We start from the raw sequence: 23,519 nt of genomic DNA, 5'->3' as shown, positions 1-23,519 counted from the left end.
GACTAGGAGTTCTTATTTTTGTCTTCATTGTCTCCCTATTAAATTCCTAATCCTTCACATCATGTAAAGCCTTAAACAATCATGCCCTATCATATCTTAAAGACCTCATAGTGCCTTTCATCATATGTTAGAAGTACAATAGGAGGCAGAGCCTTCAGCATAGACACCTTTAAACTTTAGCTTAAAATATGCATTTCTTTTTATAGCTAGGTCTGGCTCTGAAATATAATTTTAATGCTATGGACTTGTGATGCACTGATCACCTCTCTTTCAAATCTTCTCCCTTTCCCCCTCACTTATATGCCAATCGGTTCTCACTTTGTCTTTTCTTAAAAGGGAGGGTTTTTTTCCTACTGTCCATGTAGTACTTGCTCAAAGTAAGCAAATTTTGTGTTTCTGTTTAAAGTATAGTAAGGACCTTTTCTGTGAATTGGCACATAAAAAGTTGATCTGAACAAATTTTTAGAATTCAAATGCACAGAATGACTGATTGAAAAATAACATCAGTAAATAATTTTATGATTAATAACATTTTTTCATTAATGCAATGCAATTAGATCACTTTGTTGTTAGCAGTTTATGAAGCCTTTTAAAGTATACTCATTTTCATGTCAGTGGTGGCAGAGCAGCAGAGGCAGTATCTCTCATTGCACTGTGCTTCCTGAGATGTAATGGAAGAAATATAGACATAATTTCCTCGCAGAACTTCAGAGTTTAATTCTGTTAATGATTACTATAACAGTTTCACCTCATTTTTCATCTTGGGAGAACTGTCTTGACATATTTTTCATTGCTCACACATTCAGAAAACTTACAGTCAACTGCTTTATTTCATCTAACTTGGGTCTGAACTTTAAATAACTTTAATAAAGTGTAAATGTTTTGTTTTTTTAATATAGTGAAAACTACTGACATGACACCTACAAAAAGGCAACAACTTTTCCGTGAGAAGTCAGGACAGTGTTCTATTCTCCTCCTCATTACCTGCTCGCCAACAGGGCTGTGTGTGTGTGTGTGTGTGTGTGTAAGCATGCTGTGTATATTTATTTCAGCTTTAAATTTAATCAGAATTTATTTTCTTAATTCAGACAAAATGAAACCATAGATCAAACTCTAAACTTTGTGATACAGGTATGAAAGAAACAGTGCAAGATGCACGACAGCTGGACGACAGCTGGACAACAGCTGTGCAGGTTAAGTGGTATTTCTGAAAAACAGAGAGCTGTAAAGGGCAGCAACACTAAAAAGTAAGAGGGGTCAAGGGCAATGTGGGACCTGCAGCAGATATTATCTGTTTCGTCTTTAACATCAGAGAGCAAAACTGATATGAAAGCCTTCACTTGATGGTTAGAATGATAAATGATGGTAATAACTTCCTTTATGGTTGTTGGGCACTAAAGCAGTCATACTCTGCTATTTAATAAATCAGCAAGCAGCTGTCAATTCACCCTGCACTAGTTGCTTTGTCTCTGTCAGAGTGATGTTTGACATAATTTCCGCACAACAAACTTAGTATTAGATCTTCCCATATAACAGATTGAAATGAGACTTTAATGATCATGTCAGGAAACTTCATGTAATGAAAGGAAAAGCGAAACAAGATTCCCACAAAATTAACTAAATGCCTTGAGCACAGCGCAACTGCAATAAATCTTTCCTTTGTTACAATGAGGTAATTTCTAACATATGATTTTTCCTCTTCTTAGAAAAGAATTACTTTTAAGGATAACTTCTAATTGCCTACTTCAATCCTGTTATCCGCCCCAACAAGCTCCCACACGTTCACAAATCGCCACAGAAAAACTATCAGCCTAAATAAATCCATTTTCCACAAGCAACGGTGGCATTTAGGCTCACCTCCACTCCTAAACACTCATATAAATTCATAATCATGACTCCAATTTCTGGCCGCTGGGCGAGGCTGGGGTGAGCACTCATTATTGCCAATAGACGTGCGAATGGATGGAAGGGATAGGTGGGGGCGTCTAGCTTTTAACAGCTTGGTGGTGACATCCCCTCTCACCTGAATTATCATTAATGGCCAAGGGGCCAAAGACCTGATTAACATGGATGAGGTTTTGTCCACAGAGAAAAGCATCTTCACCCTTATTCCACACACATACATATTTTATTTCACAGCAGTGACATATATATAGCCTTGTGGAGTACACTTGACACCACAGTGAACGTCACTCGCCGGAGAAAATGCAGGGCCAATAATCCTCCGGGGTCAGAGGTTATTGGCTATTGCTGTGTTCTGGATTTCTTATTGGATCACGTGGAGAGCAGCTGCATTGATTCGATCCGAGCTTAAGTTTCAGGGAACACTCCAAAATGTATTCTTAAAGTAAAAGCAATAAAATTGTCTTCATTGTAATAGATCGACCCATGAAACAAAGCAGTAACGGGGGGGTAATTTCACTTCAATTACCAAAGCAGTAAGGTTTCTGCCTTAATTGTGAGGTGCTGTACTTTTTGTACCACTGGAGTTGCTGCTGCAGTAAGAGTGTTGTGGTTTAACATGTGAACAGACAAATCCAAAATTCCTAACAGACCATATAATTACATCATAGCTACATACCATACACTTTTGTTCCTGATTGGTTGTCTAATCCCATATTGGACAGTTCAAGCACAGTTCTAGTCAGTGGTATAACCTCCATTTCAGATCAGTGCACAAGATGTATTAAACTACAGGTAACCATAAAAAGTGGCACTTCTGCCTCAATCTGTATTACCAGATTAGCCTGGTTCCAGACCTCTGAACCATCACCCACATTTACGGTTCGTGTAGCAGCTCTGATGTTGTGCCCAACGACGGCTCTTTCATTCGGAGAATCAGCTGACCAGTCACAGCTTAGCAGGCAAAGATTGCGAATGGAAGTGTCACTTTGCTGGGTAGCAAGCAAGAGATTAACAAAGCAATATAAATTGGCTTTGTTAATCCAACTTCCAGGTATACCAACTCTGGAAACTTAGTTGATTTCGTTTTTTAATGACTGAACTCATGGATTGTTCCCATTTAATTGACAATGGTTTATATGAACTCTCAGCATGAAAGCAGATCTGAGATTTTAGATTTGTTGTCATTGTATTTCAGAGAATTCAGCTGAGCAAAACTTAAATTTGGGGACGGATGCTATAAAAAAAGACAAAAACAATCACTATATTAACATCAAAGTTCATGCACTGGCACGTTCCAGCTGTTTTAATGGTAAACGACAAAGGCAGGGTGCAATTTGTGGGGAGAAAAAAAGCATCAGAGACGGGAATATTTTTAAAACTTTCCTCCATCAGAACGATTCAGGAACCATAGTGGTCCTACAGATTATGATGCCTGCAAGTGGGATGAATAATGTTGCTCCTGTCATTAAAAGAATTTAGATATAAAAGTCAAGGCACTATTACCGAAAAAAGGTGAAGCAAACAAAAAGCAAGTAAAATAGCTAAGCTGGGTTAGAACGGACTAACAGAACAGCCTGATGGAGGCTACAAGCACCATGTGGGAGCACACAGAGATAGAACAGAGGGAGATATACACAAGAGGAGATACGGCAGAATGGACACAACTGGGGAACACAGCACAACACACAAAACACACATTCTGAGGAATAGAATTTGACGGACGAGACAGGGGAAGCAAAACTGAACATCGCACGCATGAAACAGACTATCAAAATAAAACGGGAAGTAACACATTCACTGAGGCCCACACTAAGACATGTCAGGATAAAAAACAGAAGGAATAAACACAGGGACCAGAACTAGAGATGACTGAATTTGACAAGACAGGGAAACCAGACAACCACGGAAACAGAGACAGAAGGTAAACAAATATGGAGACACTGATGACAGGACATGGAAATGAAACAATGGCAACAAAACACCATATCATAATCAAGCAATAAACCAAGAACTATATATATCAATAATAAAACTACATGGCTCTAAAAAATACTAAACTCAAGCAACTACATAACATAAACACTTAAATCCAAAAGAACGAAACATTACCAAAAACAAAATTCAAAATACAGGATCAGAGAGCTTGGAGCATGACAATTTCTGTAAAAGTATTTTAAATGTAATAATTTAATTTGCAAGAATATTTGACCTGTTTTAAATGTAACTAATTAATTTGTGCGCTATTCTCAGTCCAGTTTGTCATTTCCTCTTAATGTGGGTACAAGGAAACACATCAATTTAAATGTTTTAATGCCATTTCAACCCTTGGTTTTCCACTGCACCTTTCCATAATGTAAGCCACTTAACTTCAATATTATAAAATAATCTCAAAATCCAATAGCGCATGATGTTGGCCTGACTTCATAAATAATAAATGAATTAATAAAGAGTGTAGGTTTTCTGTCAATGAAGTTCCATTCTATGAATATCATTCTGACTTTAAATCCATTAAATTGCAACCACACCAGAGGAGATCATAATGTTTTGGCTCAGGTAATACAATTGAGGTTCACTCAGTTGTATAACCTGAGCCTGACCTGAATATCAGTTTGAAAGAAAGATTATATTTGAGCCCTCTGCAGGGGTTATTTGTTCACAGAGCTGGTGGTGCCGCAAATAAGAGCTTAAATGTCCAACTCAGCTGCTCTGGACATTAAAAAATCCTACCAGTTTACCAGAATAGAGTCTGTGAAATGCCCAGTATAGAAGCCAGGGTAGAATATAACAGTTACGTGAGTGAGTGAGTGAGTGAGTGAGTAGTACATGTCTTTTCTCCTGCATGCCTTACCTAGGTGGCATCTTCATGTACATTAGGCTTTCTAGATCTCATCTCTGCCGTTACCCAAGGTAGTGTGCAACAAGTGAGAAAGGACAACTTTGGACACATCCCCTCCTAATTCTCATAACATTTTCAGGAGTTCATGAATGAAAAAAGCTTTTAATGTTCAACACTTGATCCATCACAACTATACTACAGTTTTCTTTGAACTGCAGATAGAACTCAACCCAATAAAACATTATTTTGTGACAGGATTGGTACATGTTATGGATGGCTGAAAAATAACACATTGACAGCGGTTCAAAAGGGAACCATAATGAAAGGGGTGAAGAGAGAAAGAAAAGGAAACAGAGAACGAAAGGGGAAAGGAAAGGGGAGCGAAATATATGGTGTGTACACCAGTTCAGTGAAAGCAAACAGCTAAATTAGTCATGGAAAGGATGCAAATTTGCTTCCCCTGAGTGTTGCATGGTAGAATTACCCTGAGAGAAGCAGAGGGTGAATCATGCCAACCCCCGGCACCATGTGATTTATTAGCAAACATCCAATTCAATAAGAAAGTGCTTAACATTCAAAAAGCTGTGGAAGTCTCATAAGGTGGCATTAACTATAGGATATTACCATTTCTACTGGCAGTGGGAAGGCAAGACAAGAGACATTGGAAAAAACAAACACACCCACTTTCCAGAGTGATCTTAGTATGACGCGCCAAGTGGGACTGTGACAGACGAACAACTCACTTGGCCTTTTCCACGCACGAATGTTACTACTCATTAACATAGACAACGAGGTTCATTAATTGACACTCCAGCCCAAAGAGCCTCTCTGCTTTGAAAGGGCATGGAGAGGGGGGGGAGAGAGGGAGAGGGGGGATGCTGTAAAATAACTGTGAGGAGAGGAAGAGAGATAGACAGGGTGCTACATAAGCAAAATGAAATTGCTGTTGCACTCCTGCATAGAAATTAAAGTTTAAGTGGTCCTGGATATCCGGCACACTTATGTTTTCTAAGTAAAACTATTAACAAGTCTCAAAGAACTCTCAAAAAAGTATTCCACGAGCACGTACATTTACGTGGTGAGATATAAACAATTTCTTTCAGGAGGTGTTTTGTAAGAAAGTGTATTTTCCTCTCAACTGGTACTTTCATTGTTTACCAAAGGATTTGCAGACATGAATAATTAGAACCCTAGACAAAAAAAAACCAACATAATTTGGCAAAAAGTAAGAAACTACTTTTTAAGGTGTTTTGTAATCTCTCAAGTCTCTCTCAATGCTCCCAAGACACTATCTTTTCAACAACAACAAAAAAAAACCCTGTCAGAGCAGGAACCCAAGAACTCTTACAGAATCTCAGAAACTTTTTATATGTATTTCACAAACAGTAAGGGAGATAAATAAGAATAAATAAGAATAAGTCATTTGCTCTTGGACCCAAAATAATTCCTGTTCTGGCCTTAATGATTGAAACAACACTATTAAAGTGGTCAAACACTGGCATCAAGACTGTTGAAACCTTCATACAGTAGAAGCAAAATACTTTAGTCGACTTACTCAATAGCTGAAAAAGACTTTTGAAAAAGCTCAAGCAAAACTGTAATGATCTTCACATAACATTTTAGCAGAAATTTAGGTCGGGCTCTAATAACAGCTCATGGTCATACACTCGACAACAAACTTTGTTAGGTACAACGACCTCCTGAACTTCAAATCAAGTATCAGAATGGGTAAGAGGTTTATTTCAGTTACTTTGAACGTGGCGTGCTTGACGTGCTGCTCTGAGTAGCTGCTCTGAGTAGCTACTCAGTAGCTGAGTAGAAGCCGCTGAGGTTGTGGGATTTGTCCACACAACTGTCATACTGGTCGCTGAACCTAAAGAACAAAAACAGACTTCAAGATATAGTTACAATGTATCGTAAAATCGCACATGTGAACCTGAATGATCTTCCTCATCTGTACAAGGCTGACACCTTGAAGAAGGTCCATTGTTTCTGGCTTTCCTAGGCACCCTTGTAAAAAAAAACAAAAAAACAAACAAACAAAAAAACCTTTTCCTTCCACCTTGTTGCAGATACTTGTATGCCAATGCACAGGACAGACTCAAAAGCTCATTTGTCCCAACTTCCAAAGTTACTTGAATAACTCATTATGTTCTCAATATTAATGTTGTTTTTTTGTCTATATTTACCACTTGTTTATTGCATTTTGCTTGATGTGTGTGTGATCTGGGTGTATAAAGAATTCCTCCTTGACAGATATCCTTGAACCATCTCTAGGGTTTACAGAGAATGGTCTAAAAAAGAGAAAGCATCCAGTGAGCAGCAGTACTCTGGGCAAAAATGTGTCTGTTGATGCCAGACACTAGGGAGAAATGGTCAAACTGCTTCAAGCTGATAGGTAGGCAACAGCAAATCAACTAGCCACTTAATGTAAAACCAAGGTTTGCAGAAGAGGATCTGTGAATGCACGACACATGGAAGCAGATGGGCTACAGCAGTAGAATATCACATGAGTTCAGCTAACAGCAGGAAACTAGGCTACAATTCATAATAATCAAAACTGGACAATACACATGGGAAAAAATTGATGAGCCTCAATTTCTGCTGCAAAATTCATATGGTAGGTTCAATATTTGTGTGTGTGTATCTATCCTGCCTTGCTCAAGCTGCTGATGGTGGAGTATTGTTGTGGGAGATGTTTTCTTGGCACACTTTGGGACCCTTAATGCCAACAGAACACTGGTTAAATGCCAGAGTCTTCAGGAATATTGTTATAGACCAGTTCCATCATTTTATGACCACAGTGGACCCAACCAATGTACCACATCACAAAGCTTAAATCATCTCTGAGTCATTTCACTATATTGAATAGTGACAATTTAGTTTACTGTAGTGAAATGGCCTCTACAGTCACTAGATGTCAGTCCAGTAAAGCAGCGGTCCCCAACCACTTTTGCGCCACAGACCATTTTATGTCCGAGAATATTTTCACAGATCAGCCTTTAAGGTGTCGCGGATTAATGCAACAAAGTAAAACTACCAAAAAAAGAAGATTTATTCATAACACACGGGAAAAGACCCAAGGAAACCGAGTTAACGATAAAACACAATAACAAAATAACAATACAAACCCTGAAAACCATAAATTTCACACCGGAGCCTCAACTCTCGTGACCCAGTACCAAATGATTCACGGACCGGTACCGGTCCATGGGCCGGGGGGTGGGGTCTGCTGCAGCAACACAGTGAAACAGGAGACTGGCATCATGGATGCACAGCCAAACACATATCAATCAACTCTGTGATGTTAACATACCAGTATGGATGAAAATCTCTGAGAACTGTTTACTGTGACTTGTTGAATCTCTGTCACAAAGAACTGAGCAGTTCTGAAGGCAAAAAAGGGTATTTTCCCACATTCCCCCTTTTATCCAGTATCTCTTTGTAATAAATGCAAAGATACTATAAAATATAATCTATATTATCTTTAAATCATTATTATTTGATAGCGGTAACAATTTAGGTGTCTCAATTTAACAGTGACAACAAGAAGATCCAGGTAAAAGACATTAAATAGTGATTAGAACACTTGAGATGTGTGTGTAAGCATCACCTACAATGTTTGTGGAAGTCTGTGTTTTCAGTCAGGTCAGTAGAAACTGATTGTAAAAACCAGCTCTCACATTTCAAAGTCAGATTTGTATATGAAGGGGCAAATGATGGAGTCATTAAAAATGATTACCTAGCTGACAAGATGTTAAGTATGCTACCACGAAAAATGTAATTATCTATGTCTGTCTCTCAAGGATATATGTGCACGACGAGGCCGATTGAAAAAGAAAATTCAGAAACCTCTGGTGAGCCACTCTTTTTGATATGTAATTTAAAATTGATTTTGATGCTGCACATATTCAATCATGTCACGTAAGGTTAACAGTGGTTTGATGGCAATTTACCAGCAACACTAGGAGTCATTTCAGTTATCACAGCAAAACAAACAGTAATATTGCCACTGTATTGATACAGCGGTGCTCTTTAACCCTCTCCGTGGAAAATTCTGTCTTGAAAAATGGGTTTCCAAGCTGCATGTGTTGACATCAAGTACACATTATTTGACAGACAGGCAGCATATTATGGTTTCTACAACCCCAAAGCTAAAAAAAAAAAAAAAAAAAAAGAAGTTAGGGCATGAAGAACAATGTCAATAAAAACAGAATGAAATGATTTACAAACCTCATAAACTCATATTTTAAACATAAAGGAACACAGAATACATTAAATGTTTAAACTGAGACATTTTACTCTTTCATTAAAAATATTAGCACATATTGAAATTGAAGAGAGCGATACGTCTCAAACACATTGGGGCCCTCAGGGTGCACTGCATAAAAATGGGCACGGTTCTGTCATGGAAATCAGTGGATAGGCTCAGGAGCTCTTCCAAAAATCATCACTGCTGAAAGTTATATACAGGTTTTACAGCAACATATGCTTTAATCCAGATAGTAGGGGGAAGGCCTTGCATAACATACTGTATGTCTTGCATGTTTCAGCAGGACAATGCTAAACCACATACTACATCTATTACAACAGCATGGCTTAATAGTGGAAGGGTCCACATGCTAAAATGGTCTGCTTGCAGTCCAAACCTTTTACCAAATTAAAACTGTTTGCACATCACAAAACAAAAAATACAGCAAAGAAGACTCAGGACTGAGCAGTGAAAATTCTCTATCAGTAAAGAATGGGATAATATTCCTTTCGCAAAAGTCCACTGGTCTCTTCATATCCCAGATGTTCAAACAATCTGAAAGAACAGAGGATGCTACATTGCTGTGCCCAAGAACAGCAAACCCTCATCCCTGAACGATTACCGGCCAGTTGCACTGACCTCGGTAGTAATGAAGGTGTTTGAGAGGCTGCTGAAGAACATCATCTCCTCCTCCATCCCAGACACCACAGATCCGCTGCAGTTCGCCTACAGATCCAACAGATCCACAGAGGATGCCATCGCCCACGTCCTACACACCACTCTCAGCCATGTGGACAAGAAACAGGGTAACTATGTGCGAATGCTGTTTGTTGATTACAGTTCAGCGTTTAACACAATAGTGCCCTGCAGACTGTTCACAAAGCTGAGGGATCTGGGACTTAACAGCCGTCTGTGTGCATGGGTGTTGGACTTCCTCACTCGCAGAACTCAGGTGGTGAGGGTGGGCAGGTGCTTCTCCAACAGCATCACCATCAACACAGGAGCACCTCAGGGATGTGTCCTCTCGCCACTGCTCTACTCCCTCTACACTTCAGACTGTGTGGCCACCCATGGCTCCAACACCATTGTGAAGTTTACTGACGACACAGTGGTGTTGGGTGCCATCTCCAACAACGATGAGACGGCCTACATGGATGAAGTGAAGAATCTGGCATCATGGTGCCAGGACAATCACCTCCAGCTGAACGTCAGCAAGACCAAGGAGCTGGTGGTGGACTTCAGAAGGAGTCAGCACAGAGACTACAAGCCCATTATCATCAATGGAGCTCCAGTGGAGAGGGTGCAGTCCTTCAAGTATCTTGGTGTCCACATCTCCTCAGACCTGACATGGGCTGCCCACATTCAGGTCCAGACCAAAAAGGCTAGGCAGCGCCTGTATCACCTACGACAACTGAGGAAGTTCAGGGTCTCTCCAAAGATCCTCAGGATTTTCTATACAGGCGCTGTGGAGAGCATCCTCACACAGAACATGACATCGTGGTTTGGGAACAGCTGTGTGAAGGACCAAAAAGCTCTCCAGAGAGTGATCCGTACAGCAGAACGCTGCTGCAGGATTGCTCTCCCCCCGCTTCAGGACACCTACACCAGGAGATGCCGGACTAGAGCAGCGCAGATACTGAAGGACCCGTCCCATCCTGGCAACAAACTGTTCCAACTTCTGCAATCTGGTAGAAGGTTCCGCATCATCCGGGCAAGGACAGAGAGACTCAAGAGGAGCTTCTATCCCCAAGCCATCCGTGCCCTAAACACACACACCCGCCCTCTCACATCATCTATAATTGACTGAGACAGGACTCTTCCAGACACTAAACCAAGGCACAATGTACATTTCAAATTCCTTTTTTTTTTTTTAAACATGTTTATATTGTCTATCCTGTAAAATAGTCAGATGTCTATTCATATTAATGTACAGAATCCACCTGCTTGCTGCTACTACTGCACATTCACCCAATGTATATACTATATATATATATATATATATATATATATATATATAATGTTCTTCCTCTACACCCCCCCCCAATTTTTTGCACATGTCGAGGAGCGTGTCAGGCTACATTTCACTGTGTGTTATACTTGTATAACTATGCATGTGACAAATAAAGAACCTTGAACCTTGAACCTTGAATAGGTGTAAATATGGCCATGACCCAACTTTTTGCAGATGTGTTACTTCCATTGATTTCAAAATGTCTTGCTGGACTGTCTCACTGACATAAAATTGTGGATGCTGTTACATTTTTTAAATGTGGATCAGTGAAAAACAGAAGGGGTACTCTATTCAGACCTTCTGAACTTCACTCGTTGTTTAAAGATCTTGACCCTCTGGAAAATTCCCAAACATCCTTGCAAGGGTGTGAGGCTGCTTTTTCACAGCAGTTTCACATTTGAAAAACAAAGAAATGCTGTTTAATATAAATTGTGAAGGATAAGAAGTTTCTCTCCTCTGCTTACTTCACTTCATCCACCCTTGCTTATTGGAATAGCCTCTTGTCCACAGTTTGCTCAAAATGTGGCAGCTCGACTCCTGACAGCCACAGGCAAACAATACAATATTTTGGCCCTTTTACACTGGCTCCCAGTGTGTTTTTGAATAGATTTTAACATTTTTTAAGTGACTAAATGGGTTAGCATCTCCCCATCATTCTGATCTTTTAACCAAGTGTGCTCCTTTAAATTAGGACCTTACATCTTCAAAACTATTTTTTTGAACATAGAACATGGGTTTATGAGATATGCAAATCACTGCATTGTTCAGTTTTTATTTACATTTTACACAAGTCCCAAAGTTTTTAAACTGGTAATGTATTTAGCTGGGAGGTTAATTCATTTTGTATTTTGATCATTTATTTATTTATGTCATGTATAAAGCAAGAAACTTGCAAGGAAACATCTGCTCGTGATGATAAAAAGCAGCATAACAAATGAAAATTAATATTAGCACTGTATTCTTCTACTCTATATGCATATTTATTGTACACTATTGTACATAGTGTACACTGAATGACTCCGACAAATTTCAAACTAATTACTTCCCTAATTCCCCTAAACTTGGCACCATCCCTGGACTCAGCATATTTTTTTATGCTAAGAATAAACTCATTAATTATTGGAGAGGGAATACGTTTTGCTACTTTGTAGTCATCACAAATTAATATAGAAGAGAAAAAAAAAGCTGTAAACAGGAGAGTTTACTGTAAAACTAATATATCTACTTGAACTCTTCTTGCTCCGGGCGATTGTTTTCAGCTTGAACAACTGTTTTGGTTTGCTCACTAAGATATCTGTTTTCAAAAAGTGAAACAAATGCAAAAAATGTTTTAGGGCTAAATATGATGTCAATGTAGATCTGAACTTTTTCACAGTAATAGAAAGGTCACTTCTTTTTAAGTACCATGCTTATCATGCATTAACTGTCATGATTATTCTACTTGTTAAATTCATGCCTGAAGATCTATTTGTACATTACACTGATAAAACAGAGCCGTAGCCGTAGATACAAAAAAAGAAAAGGTATCTGTTCAACATCTGTCTCCAAAGATGTGAAGAGACATTACAAGATTTTCATTGTGTCTTCATTTTCCATTAAAGCAGTGTTTCTCAAATGGGAGTAACATACAGTCTATTTGGGCTGCTGGTACCACTCAGCACCCCCTATTTTATGAAAAATACTGAAAAAAAATCAAACATACATAGTCCTAAAATATTCAAACTTTAATTTGTTCAACCAGTCCCTGGTTTCAATTCAACTCTTAGGTCTCATAATCTGTCATTTACTAAAAAACCTCGAAGAAGAAAAACATGAGCAAGTCACTTTTTAGTATTTAATCACCACAGTAATTGAATTTTCATTCAAACGAAGCAGCAATACAGGTGAAAATACAAAGAAGTAATCCACATCTGTGTCCTTTTCCCTACCCTGTGCCTGGAAAAGAGTTTGATCGCTCAGTTACCTCCCTGCCGTAGACTGTGACAAAATTAGTTTGAAACATGGGCTTTTGCTTCACTGCAGATCTGATACAAAATCTTTGGGCACCTGACTGAAGGTCAGACAGACCGAAACGTAATTTAATTAATACTCTTGCAGTAAGCGAGACAGTGTGTGGGAGTTCCGTTTGATTGCTTTTATGAAGTGCAACTTATCGGAAAGACTTATTTAAATGCAACTACAATGTCATCTTAGTGTCACTGCATGATGCCAAAAGACTGGTTTGAACTGAATTTAGTGATGTATTTTAAACATTTTCAATGCAGCATTTAATTGGGGTTTTTTTTTTGTGCTTGTTTGTTTGTTTGTTTTAAATAAATAATATAAAGGCTTTTTTTCTCAAAAAAGCTTTAGTAGTTGGAGGAAGTTCTTTGTATTCACAGAACAATTATTAAATGTCTGTGAGCAGTGCCTCCCTAGTCTTTTATTTGCATAATGAAATTATTACCTTAATTAAGACGTGTTTCTATTTAGCTTGATATCATTTACACATTAACACATCTGCCTGTTTTTGATACACGCTTTTTCATTTTGTGGCTTCCTTTTGCAAAACAAAGGTCTCTTCTTGGAGACAACAGCTGCAGCCATATTTAAAGACACAACATTGTTGTTTGTCCATGAACGGCACACATTTTTTGATCTAATGGCCTATTAACTGAAAAACTGTCTGCGGAATGCAAAAGTGTTGAATCTGTTAAAATGCAAAACACTTATTTTCCATCCTTAATTCTTCTTGGAAGGTAATGTTTATATCACTGTTGAGTCATACCTCTTAGCAAAACGATTCTCTGTAATGTTAATGAGTTGGTTTTCTAATAATTCTGCTTTGAATCGACACCTCATTAGCATCCTTAGAGCTTTCTGTTTTTTAAGCTGCCAAAAATGACCTTATTGCCAGTTGAAAACGCCTACAAGTAAAGGCAGTGAGCAGCTAGCAAGCTATCTGCATCAAGAGACACAGGACAAAATCACTTCTACACAAGACTGAATATATTTGGACTAGCACTTGACAGGTGGTGAGAAAGAAGACTCCAATTTCCCCAAAAGGAGAAAGTTTCCCTCTCTTATGCATTATGACTTGCAAAATTGGCAGCGGTTTCATTCCAGGGTGAGAGTTTCTTGAATTCATAGATACACATCGGTAAGGAGGCAATTTGCTCATTATTTCTATGGAGGGATAGAAACCATCCTGTGGTTCACTGCAAGCTGAAAGGAAAACACATTATCACACAGACAAACACATTAAACCAAGAAGGACAAAGCTATCAAGCAGAAGACGAGCGTCCACACCAGCAGGCCACAGTATTTGCTGAGCTTTTCGATGAAAAAAAGCATTCGGAATCAATTTTCAAGCCATGATTGCAAAAATGTCAGTATCTCAAACCTATCGTGTGAAAAAATAAAAAACGTGGAAATGGAGGCTAATATACATTAGAAAGGATATCAAGATGCTTCGAAAGCCAACTTTAGAGAACGTGTACAATGCAAAAACATTTCTAAATGATTTTAGATGATATATATGCCAAAAAAGAATAACACTAAACATATCTTGAAATTGAAAGCACTCAGATATTAATAAAACTTTGCTTTCACACTGTGATGACGACAACACACCATGAACATGAGAGGAAAAATGCTGAAAGCCGAATATGATTACTTTCCATTCATATCCATGTTTTATCTCCTTTTTAAAATCTTTATCTCTGAGTTAATGGTTATAGTTGATTGCATCCAAGATAAGAAAAAAGATAGCAAGAGGAACCCTTCACATTTTCACACATTGAAATCCCCCTTATCTATCATATCATATCTGTCAAAACCAAACTCGAGTTTTCTTTCAACAAAGTATGGGGGGGGCAGTCTTGCACATTCAGCTGCACTGTCTTTGTGCAGTGATAATCAGAAATTAGATAATGAGAAATTAGCCCATATCTCATTAAGATGAAGGGAGAATAATGTCTCTTGGGGTCAGAGGGTAATCCCTGCCTATTGCGTCCTGGCCACATTGCCAGGCAATTAAGCACAAGAAAATGAGAACCCAAGGAGCACTATGCACTTATTAAAATCCTAGTAACAGGGGGAAATGTGGGAAGTATGGAAAGAGCATAGCAAAAAGATTTTTTTTTAAAGATTTTAAAGCTTTTTATTTAGCTTCAAAAAAAAGCAAAAACTTGTGTGATATTTTACGTATTTTTATCAAGGTTTTTCCCTCTGGTGGAATATTTGTAAGATTCTCATCTTCCCAAATCTTTAAGTGAAAAACCACATGACGAATCGTGATGCAGCATTTAAGAAATAATCAAACTGTATGATTCAGTCTTCAGTCTCCTTTGCATCAAGGAAGAGAAAAACAAACTGATACCTACTACTTCCTTGCACAGACATAGAAGAAACAAGAGACGCCAGAGACGAAAAACCAACCTGATGCTTGCCAGCACCATTCTGCATCCAATTATGATGTATTAGGAGAGGTACTAAGCTATCAGAGAAGCCAGCAAATCTGCCCTGTCTCAATGAGTTGCAACATTTCCAGGCATACATTTTCCATTGATTAGAGTAGCTCAATTCACAGTCTGCAGTTTATCACTGCTTTGGGACCGGTAATCAATTCTCTAATGCCGTTTGAGCCTATTCACTGGAGCTATGATCCAGTCGTCACCAAGCAGATACACACATACACACAGCCATGCCCACTGATATTGTGGATGTAGCCCTGTGTACATCCAGGCCCACACCACATATAACCCAGATGGCCATCATAAAAGCAGAGGACAGCTCTAAAATATTAACTTACCAAGTGTAGCAGTGATGGGGCACTGTCATCTAATGGTATTATCAAAATGAGTGCAGCTCTCCTGAGGCAGACTCTGGTTCCTGATTACCAAGCAGTGGTGGACCCTGTTTGTGACCAAATCTGATCAGCATAGCACCAGACATAGGGAAGGCCAGTCAGGAACTCAGCCCGAAGGCCCCTTATCTCTACCGACAGGCCGTTGGTCCTTTATAGGCAATGATGTCCTCCCAGGAATTAATCTGATTGGGGTCTGGTGGAAGATTAAGTTCCAGTAAAACTGCTAAAGGAAAGGTATGGTCCTAACCTCCCTTCTAAGCCATTCCTTTCTTGGATCAGATGGAATTACATTTTGAGACTTTGTACAGAGCAGAGGGAGGACAGGACTGCATCTCTGAATGTTTGCTTCAGGCAGGGCTTCAACTGAAATTAACTGACCACCGCTACCTTAGACTATTATCACTGAGATCATTTTTACACTGAAATAATTTGGTGAAATAGGAGCCATGAAGCTTCAAACCTAAATTAAAACAAAGCCTTACCTAATTCTGCATTTGATCCATCATCATCTGCCTTGCAAACAAAATATAATATTAACATTCCTCTCCTGGTACTGATTAAATCCCTAAAACCCTATCACAGGTTTTCACATTTGTGAAAATAAATACTTTTAAATGGCTTAGATGTAACACTGCCCCTCTGCCTTTATCAGTTTAAGTAGATGTGTGAATATGCAACATTATCAATTCTTTTATCCCCTATGGTATCATACAGCTTCAAATTTTGACTGTCTATAAAACAGCATAATATAGTTTTGAAACCCATATCATTTGTATCTGTGAATTATATCTGACAATCAAGAAATCACTGAAATAGGACCAAGTGAAGTAGACTAAAAGATACTCAAAAGCCAGACATTATGGCAGGGTCAAAGGAAATTCAGGAAGAAATGAGAGATACAATAATTTACAGCAATTCTGCAAAGATGAGTGGGCCAAAATTCCTCCACAGCGCTGTAAAAGACTCATTGTCAGTTCTTGCAAACAAAGGGCCATGTAGGTTTGGATTTATTTCCCCCCTTACTAAATAAACGTCTTCATTTAGAAACTGCATTTTGTGTTTACTCGTGTTATCTTTGTATAATATTTACATTTGTTTGATTATTTGAAACATTTAAGTCTGACAAACATACAAAAAAAAATACTGAAAACACTTCAGGTGCCATATAATGACACATGTAGGATCTTGGTCAGGCTTTCAAGATAGACAGCTGCAATCCATATGTTTTTGACTAGTAAGCTTAGTATATAGGTTTGGATGCACCAACTGTGACTTCACCACAGCCTCATAAGCATTTAAACTGGCGCACAGGGCACACTGGACTCTTCCCCTGAATGATTAATGTTGCGACTCGGAAACAAAAAATAGCAGCAGAAGAAGTCAACACAAAGCAAAGCAAGTCATAGACTCATATTGCTTCATGAAGGTAACAAAAATCAAGAAGTGCATGACAAACCAAAACAACACCAAAATGCAGTGTGCACCAGCTGCAAGTGTATACTAGGTGTAAAGTCCCTTCTTTTCATGCTGTGCTGAAAACTGTTGTGTAAAAGTTTCAATTACCGTATTTTCCGCACTATAAGGCGCACTTAAAATCCTTTAATTTTCTCAACAACAAAAGATCGACAGTGCACCTTATAATCCGGTGAGCCTTATGTATGAATTCTGTGCTTACAGACCTCGAACCGATTTTATGTGGTACACGGCGCTTAAAATTCTGTCAAAAAATGTTTTAGTGTGACTTTGGGAAGCTACGAAGCTGCACCGCTTGATGGATTGTCGGAGCATTACGGCTCCATAGTCAAGAGCCTCGCAGAGTAATCTGGGTCCAAAACTCAGTCTGCTTCAGGTCCCAAAGTTAAACGAGCAGTGCGGCATCACTGAGAGTTAAATACTGTCTAAATTATTTCATCTTTAATAAAATGATCAGTGTTGCTGCTTTACCAGGTGTAACAATGAAGTTTAACATCCAGGCATCCAACAGAATTTATTAAATTTAACGGAGTTAGAAGTTAGCAGAAAGTTAACTCGCTAGTTTCCACCTAAACATGATCTGACTGAGAGATTTCTGAAAAAATTAAAACGTACAGCTCTGCTATCACTTCCAACATAAATGAAGACAGAAAACTAAACAGCAGTGGCGTTTGTAGGGTTACTGAAGTTGGACTAGCTGGTATATAATGATGTGCTACATGATCGCTCGCACACAGCTATGTTAGCATAACATAAACAGTGAAGCTGGAGGAATAATGCTAACTTTTTTCCACTCAATAAAAGTTAACGTGAGGGTTCCCGATGGTCAGGAACAAATGCAATCGCATGGCAGGATGCTGTAAACGGACCAAACTTCAGTCAAGAGAACAAGTGAGATAATCCATCCACAATACGAGGTTAGTCATAATGTACTGCAACAACATGGGAATAGAGCAGCTGCGAGAGAATTCAACATTAATGAATCAATGGTACGGAAGTGGAGGGAGCAAGAAGAATGAGTTGAGTAAAATTTGACTTATCTGACTGTTTTGTTTCGCTTAATGTGCCTTATAATGCGGTGCGCCTTATGTATGAAAACAGTGCGTCTTCTAATCCAGTGCGCCTTATGGTCCGAAAAATACAGTGATTCATTCCATAAATGTGGTAATAATAGCTCATAAAGGAATTGCCTATTTGTGTTTTAATCACAGATGGTTACATTTTGTTGTTGTCTTTATGTTGTTTCTGCTACTTTCTTATTTTTATTAGGGTAAACTATAGTGTCTAAAGTAAAGTCACAGGCAAAAATTATATATTTAATAATACTTTCATTCAGTGGATTAACTTGACATAAATCAGCCCTTAATTGTTTATTGTTTAGTCACAGAATTCTTTAAATGATATTTAATCCTTGGTTCTGATGCCCAAAACTTCCATATAGAGGCTCATTTGCAAACATTCCAAAAAAACACTTTGGAATACATTAATAAAATTTAATTTGTTTTCTCCCATGGTTTGGGAATGATAAACGTAAATACCAACTTCTGAAGCCTAGAAGTAAAATAACCTCTGTATTCACTCAAAAACACACACAGTGCTCCAAAATGGCTGCCACTATTTGCCATTAAAAATCCAGAGAAGCACAAAACTTACTTTGGTGTCTGTGTGTCATCCAAGCGGTTCCCCAGCTGGAACTCATGGGATTTGCTGCGGTGCAGAGCGGTGAAGCCTGGCAAAAGATGGATAAGTTTGCGGCTTGGCGGAGGTGGTGTTCCTGGGGCCTTCACCTTATTCCTTCGCCGCATGGGAGGAGTGCCAGGTGGGGTCATGGTGTTGACCACCAAATGAGTCCGAGGAGGGGTGTGACCAAAATGCCTCTGGCGGGGTGATGGGGGCAGGGAGCGATGACCAGAGTCCAAGGGAGGGAAAAGCCCTGAAGAGGGGCTGTCGACAGTGAGTCGATCGGCATACAAAGGGGGGGCCAGGGCCTGTGGGCTGTGGCACATGTGCTGGTTGTACTTGGACTGGACTTTGGGGCTTTGAGAGAGCTGGAACCGAATCCACTGACTGGCCTCTGGCTGGCACACCGGAGTGTTTTCTTTGCCAGATTCTGATGTGGGCCACTGAATGGACCAGTCTTGTTTGGTCTGGCTCCCTGTTGAAAGTCCACAAAGACAGAGACAAACATCTGGTTGTAACATGTTGCTAAAATACATTTTTCACAATTTTACAAAAATAACAAAATAACATATTTTAGCTGCACGTAGTGGTTTCAACTCATGCAAATAGTTTTGGTTTAGTTTGTCCAGGTGTGGAGATATCCGTCTACAATTCAATATCCACCTACAGTACTGTACGAAAGTCTTGAGCCGTCCCTCAATTCTTTATTTTTTGCTGGGAAAAAGTGGAATAGGTGCAGTGATTCATTGACTCATCCAACAACGAACATCAAAAGATATAAGGCAAAAACAGAGTTTGTACAAATAAAACAAGCTTCATGTTCATTCTTCAACCCAGCCTGAACTCTCTTAAGCAGTTAGTCTTCAGGAATAGTTCTCCAGGCTTCTTGAAGGACATTCAAAGCTCTTCTGTGGATGGTGACTGCTTTTTGCTCCACTCTCACACTTCTTCAGTAATGTTGAGCTCTGGGCTCTGGAGAGGCCAATCCATGTCTGATAATGTTCCATTGTGTGTATTTCTATCCAGGTATGCTTTTACTGCTTCGGCAGTATGTTTGGGATCACTGTTATGATGAAAAATAAAGCTGATATATAACAGCTCTAAGGCCATGTTCAGAAGGTACTGCATGTTGGCTCAAAATCTGAATGTACTTTCCGCATTCATAATTCCAAAAAACATTACATACACCACTGGCTGAAACGCAGCCCCAAACCATGACAGAGTCTCCAACATGTTTATAGACGGCTGTAGACACTCACTCTTGTACCTCTTTCTCGACTCGCTCTGTACCTCTAACAATTTGAGTTAACGTGTTCAAATTCTGACTCATGACTGTATATGACCTGTTGCCACTGAACTGATGACTCTGTCAGGTCTTGTGCCTTGCTGGATTTCTTCCTATTTCCTTACATGACTGTATGTACTTTTGTGTACTTAAGTACAAGAACTTCACTGAAAATGAGTGAAAAAAACAGCCAATTTAAAGATCTTAAAAAAAAAAACAAACCCTGAATAACTATAGCTTAAGACCATTCTTAAAAATCACTAAAAACTCCTTGGAAAAAAACAAAGGTTTGAGGGGTGACTCGTGACTTTTGCATAGTACTGTGTGCAATATATTTTACATGGAATAATAAATGGAATTCTGTTCATGTTTCTCACAGCTTTGTAAAAGACTACCCATGAAAAACTAAAATACAACATTGCTCTGCAAAACAAAAAATACTTACATTTTTTTTTTAAATGAACCCAAAACAAAAACTGTCTGTATATCAAGACACAACTTAGATTAAAGGAAGAAGTTATTTTTTTGTAATTTGAGCATTTTGCAATAAAATGGTGCAGTTAAACTAAGCACGTTCTTCGTGTGTGTGTAATACTAAAATATCCATAAGCATTTTTTGTCTTAATTGAAGCATTTGATGAAGTCCTAGAGCAAAGAATATATTTACAACAAGTTAACTGCATTAATCTGAGCAATGAAAAATACATTTTTTCCATTATCTGATGTGAGCACACGAGCAGCAGTGGTGTTCAAATATGCTGGCGTGGAGCAGATTAAGCATCGCTTGATGGAGGAAGAGAATGAGAAATGGAAAAGTGCTCAAAAACAGAACAGGGCAAAGCTGCATGAGTTAAAACACAAGCTGACTTTTACTAAAACTAAACTTTCAGCTGAATGACAGAGAAAGATCAACAGAGAAAAAAATACTTGAAAGTGAGCAGCCAAAATGAGTGTTTTTGAGTTCAGATGACAATACTTTACCTCCATTATTGTGCAATTTATCCTCCTCAAGTTGTTCTTCAGAAAGAAACAAAAAAGGAATGTGTTTATTGATCTGGAAGAGAAACGACTGAAATAGTGTGCAGTATTCTATCCGTCTATCTACACAACCAAATGCACAACCAAAAGGCTATTTAGAAAAATAAAACATAAAGTACAATTGATCCTGGGTACATCAAAGCAGATGCAGCATCTCATGCATGACTGAGTGTGCACAAACTTGACCTCACAGTTTAAAAAAAAATGTTTTTGACCGTCAAGCCACCATTAATGCAAATTTTCTGTCAACAACCCCATACTCTCTTCTTTTTGTGTGCCATTATTTTTTTTCTTCCATCTGACATTGTCTCTAAGGAACTATAAGCAATGCAAATGCACACACTTTCACAATGGCAACATCAAATGAACCACGAAAATATCAGCAATAAAAAGTCCCAGAAGAATTGCAAAAGTTAGAGGAGGGTGGGGGCGATGGGGGTAGTGAGCAGCTTTTCTATAATGTTATGAAGAAGATGCTGGAAGAAATGATGAGTTATGGGAAGAGACAACTGAAGACACAAGAGTCCTAATATATGGCAAGTTTCAAGGGTGTCTTTTTTTTTCTTTAAATATTTTCATTTGTTCTGCATCTGAGAATTTTTAATAGTTGCTAACACATCACCACCCTACAGAGAGCTGGTTCCACAGGAGAGGGATCTGGAAGATAAAGGCTCTTCCTCCTATTCAACTCTTAAATACCAGTACCCAAGAAACGGCAAGTAAACCAGCAGCGATCCAGAGTAAAAATCTGGTTAGATAAGATTTTTAGGGGTGAGTACAATAACCTCAGTTTTATCTAAATTTAGAAGCAGAAAAATTAGAGGTCATCCAGGTCTTCATGTCTTTAAGACATCCCTGCAGTTTAATAAATTGAGGTGTGTTATCTGGCTTCATAGATAGATAAAGTTAGATGTCATCTGCATAGCAGTGAAAATGTATGCTATGGCTTTTAATGACGGTATCAAAGGAAAGCATGTATGATGTAAAAAGAATAGGTCCCAGTACAGAACCCTATGGAGCTCTATAGTTAACCTTTGTGTGTGAAGAGTGTGTTAGATAGATATGATTCAAACCACAGCATCACTGTGCCTATAATCCCCATGCCGTTAATGCCGTTTCCCTATTGTAATGAGCTGTGAACCCTGATTGAAACCCCCCCCCCCCCCCAAAAAAAAACTCCCCTGATCAGACAAAAGCAGATTTTCTGGGAATACTGTTAACTTTTCAGTTTCTATGCCATATCTCAGAACAAGATCTAGAGCGGGATTAAAGTTATGGGTGGCTTCTTTTAAATTTTGAAAGATGACTATCTAGATGGATGTTAAAATCACAGACAATAATGTGTTTATCTGAGCTGACCCCTAAATCAGATAAAAACTCTGAGAAATCAGATAGAAACTCTGAGTAAGCACCAGGTCAACAATACATAACAACAAATAAAACTGTTTTTTAAGTTTTCCAGTTACAGTGGACAAGGCTCAAAGTCAGGCTTTCAAATGAATTAAAACTCTGTCGGGTCTTTGGTTGATTAATAAGTTAGAGTGAATGATTGCTGCCATGCCTCTGGTATGAAAACCTTTGGACCAAAAGTCCAGTTAATTACATTTTGAGCATGATTATCTTCTAGATTAGTGACCAACAGGTATTAAATCGCTGACCAATCAAATCGCTGTAAAATAGCTTCACCATTCGAGGAAAATCCCTTGGACTTCTATGTATGGACAGCCGGAAAGTTTTTTAATAGCACCCAAAGTCTTTATGTTTCCCTAATGAACTTTGGTGATAAATATAGCTGAAACTGTTTTTTACTGTTAACTGTAAACAACTTTATAAAAATTGTATTGTTCTATAAAGATTCACCTTTGGTCCTAAAACAGGACACCTATATGTACTTGCTGATCTTACATCAAATTTACATTGAGACTAAGGAAACATTTGAATTCTGTTTTTTAGATTTATTGTTTTACTTTCTCTCGAACTGTTAAACACCACCAAAGCTGCAGGTGAAAAAAAACAAAACAATTTTCTCCTGTGTTTGAATGATAATACTGTGATATTGATACAGTAAGTCTGTTAAATAACCAGCCAGCCTTTTTCTTGGCTTTGAATGGGCTAGACTTTACTATAGTAGATCTTTAGCGGTCGTACTGAAGAAAACACATTCTTGCAGCACTTTTAACAGTAAACTGC

The 23,519-nt window shown here is 38.6% G+C and overlaps 1 protein-coding gene across 3 annotated transcripts in view; it reads right to left on the bottom strand.

Moving 5' to 3' along the window:
• ksr2 (kinase suppressor of ras 2) overlaps nt 1-23,519 on the bottom strand; it is a 115,148-nt gene that overhangs the window by 66,507 nt on the left and 25,122 nt on the right. For 2 of the 3 annotated variants that reach the window (XM_040050631.1, XM_040050630.1), the window contains exons 4-5: nt 21,273-21,308; nt 18,980-19,481 (exon numbers count right to left, since the gene is read on the bottom strand). In XM_040050631.1, coding sequence (XP_039906565.1) covers nt 18,980-19,481; nt 21,273-21,308 — 538 coding nt within the window. The remainder of the gene's footprint in view (nt 1-18,979; nt 19,482-21,272; nt 21,309-23,519) is intronic. The other variant, XM_040050632.1, reaches the window with a different exon arrangement.

Source organism: Simochromis diagramma, unplaced genomic scaffold, assembly GCF_900408965.1.
Source record: "Simochromis diagramma unplaced genomic scaffold, fSimDia1.1 OVJJ01000131.1, whole genome shotgun sequence".
In the NCBI taxonomy this organism is placed as follows: Eukaryota; Metazoa; Chordata; class Actinopteri; order Cichliformes; family Cichlidae; genus Simochromis; species Simochromis diagramma.
The sequence above is the reverse complement of the archived record's forward strand: the minus strand, read 5'-3'. Positions and strand labels throughout refer to the sequence as shown.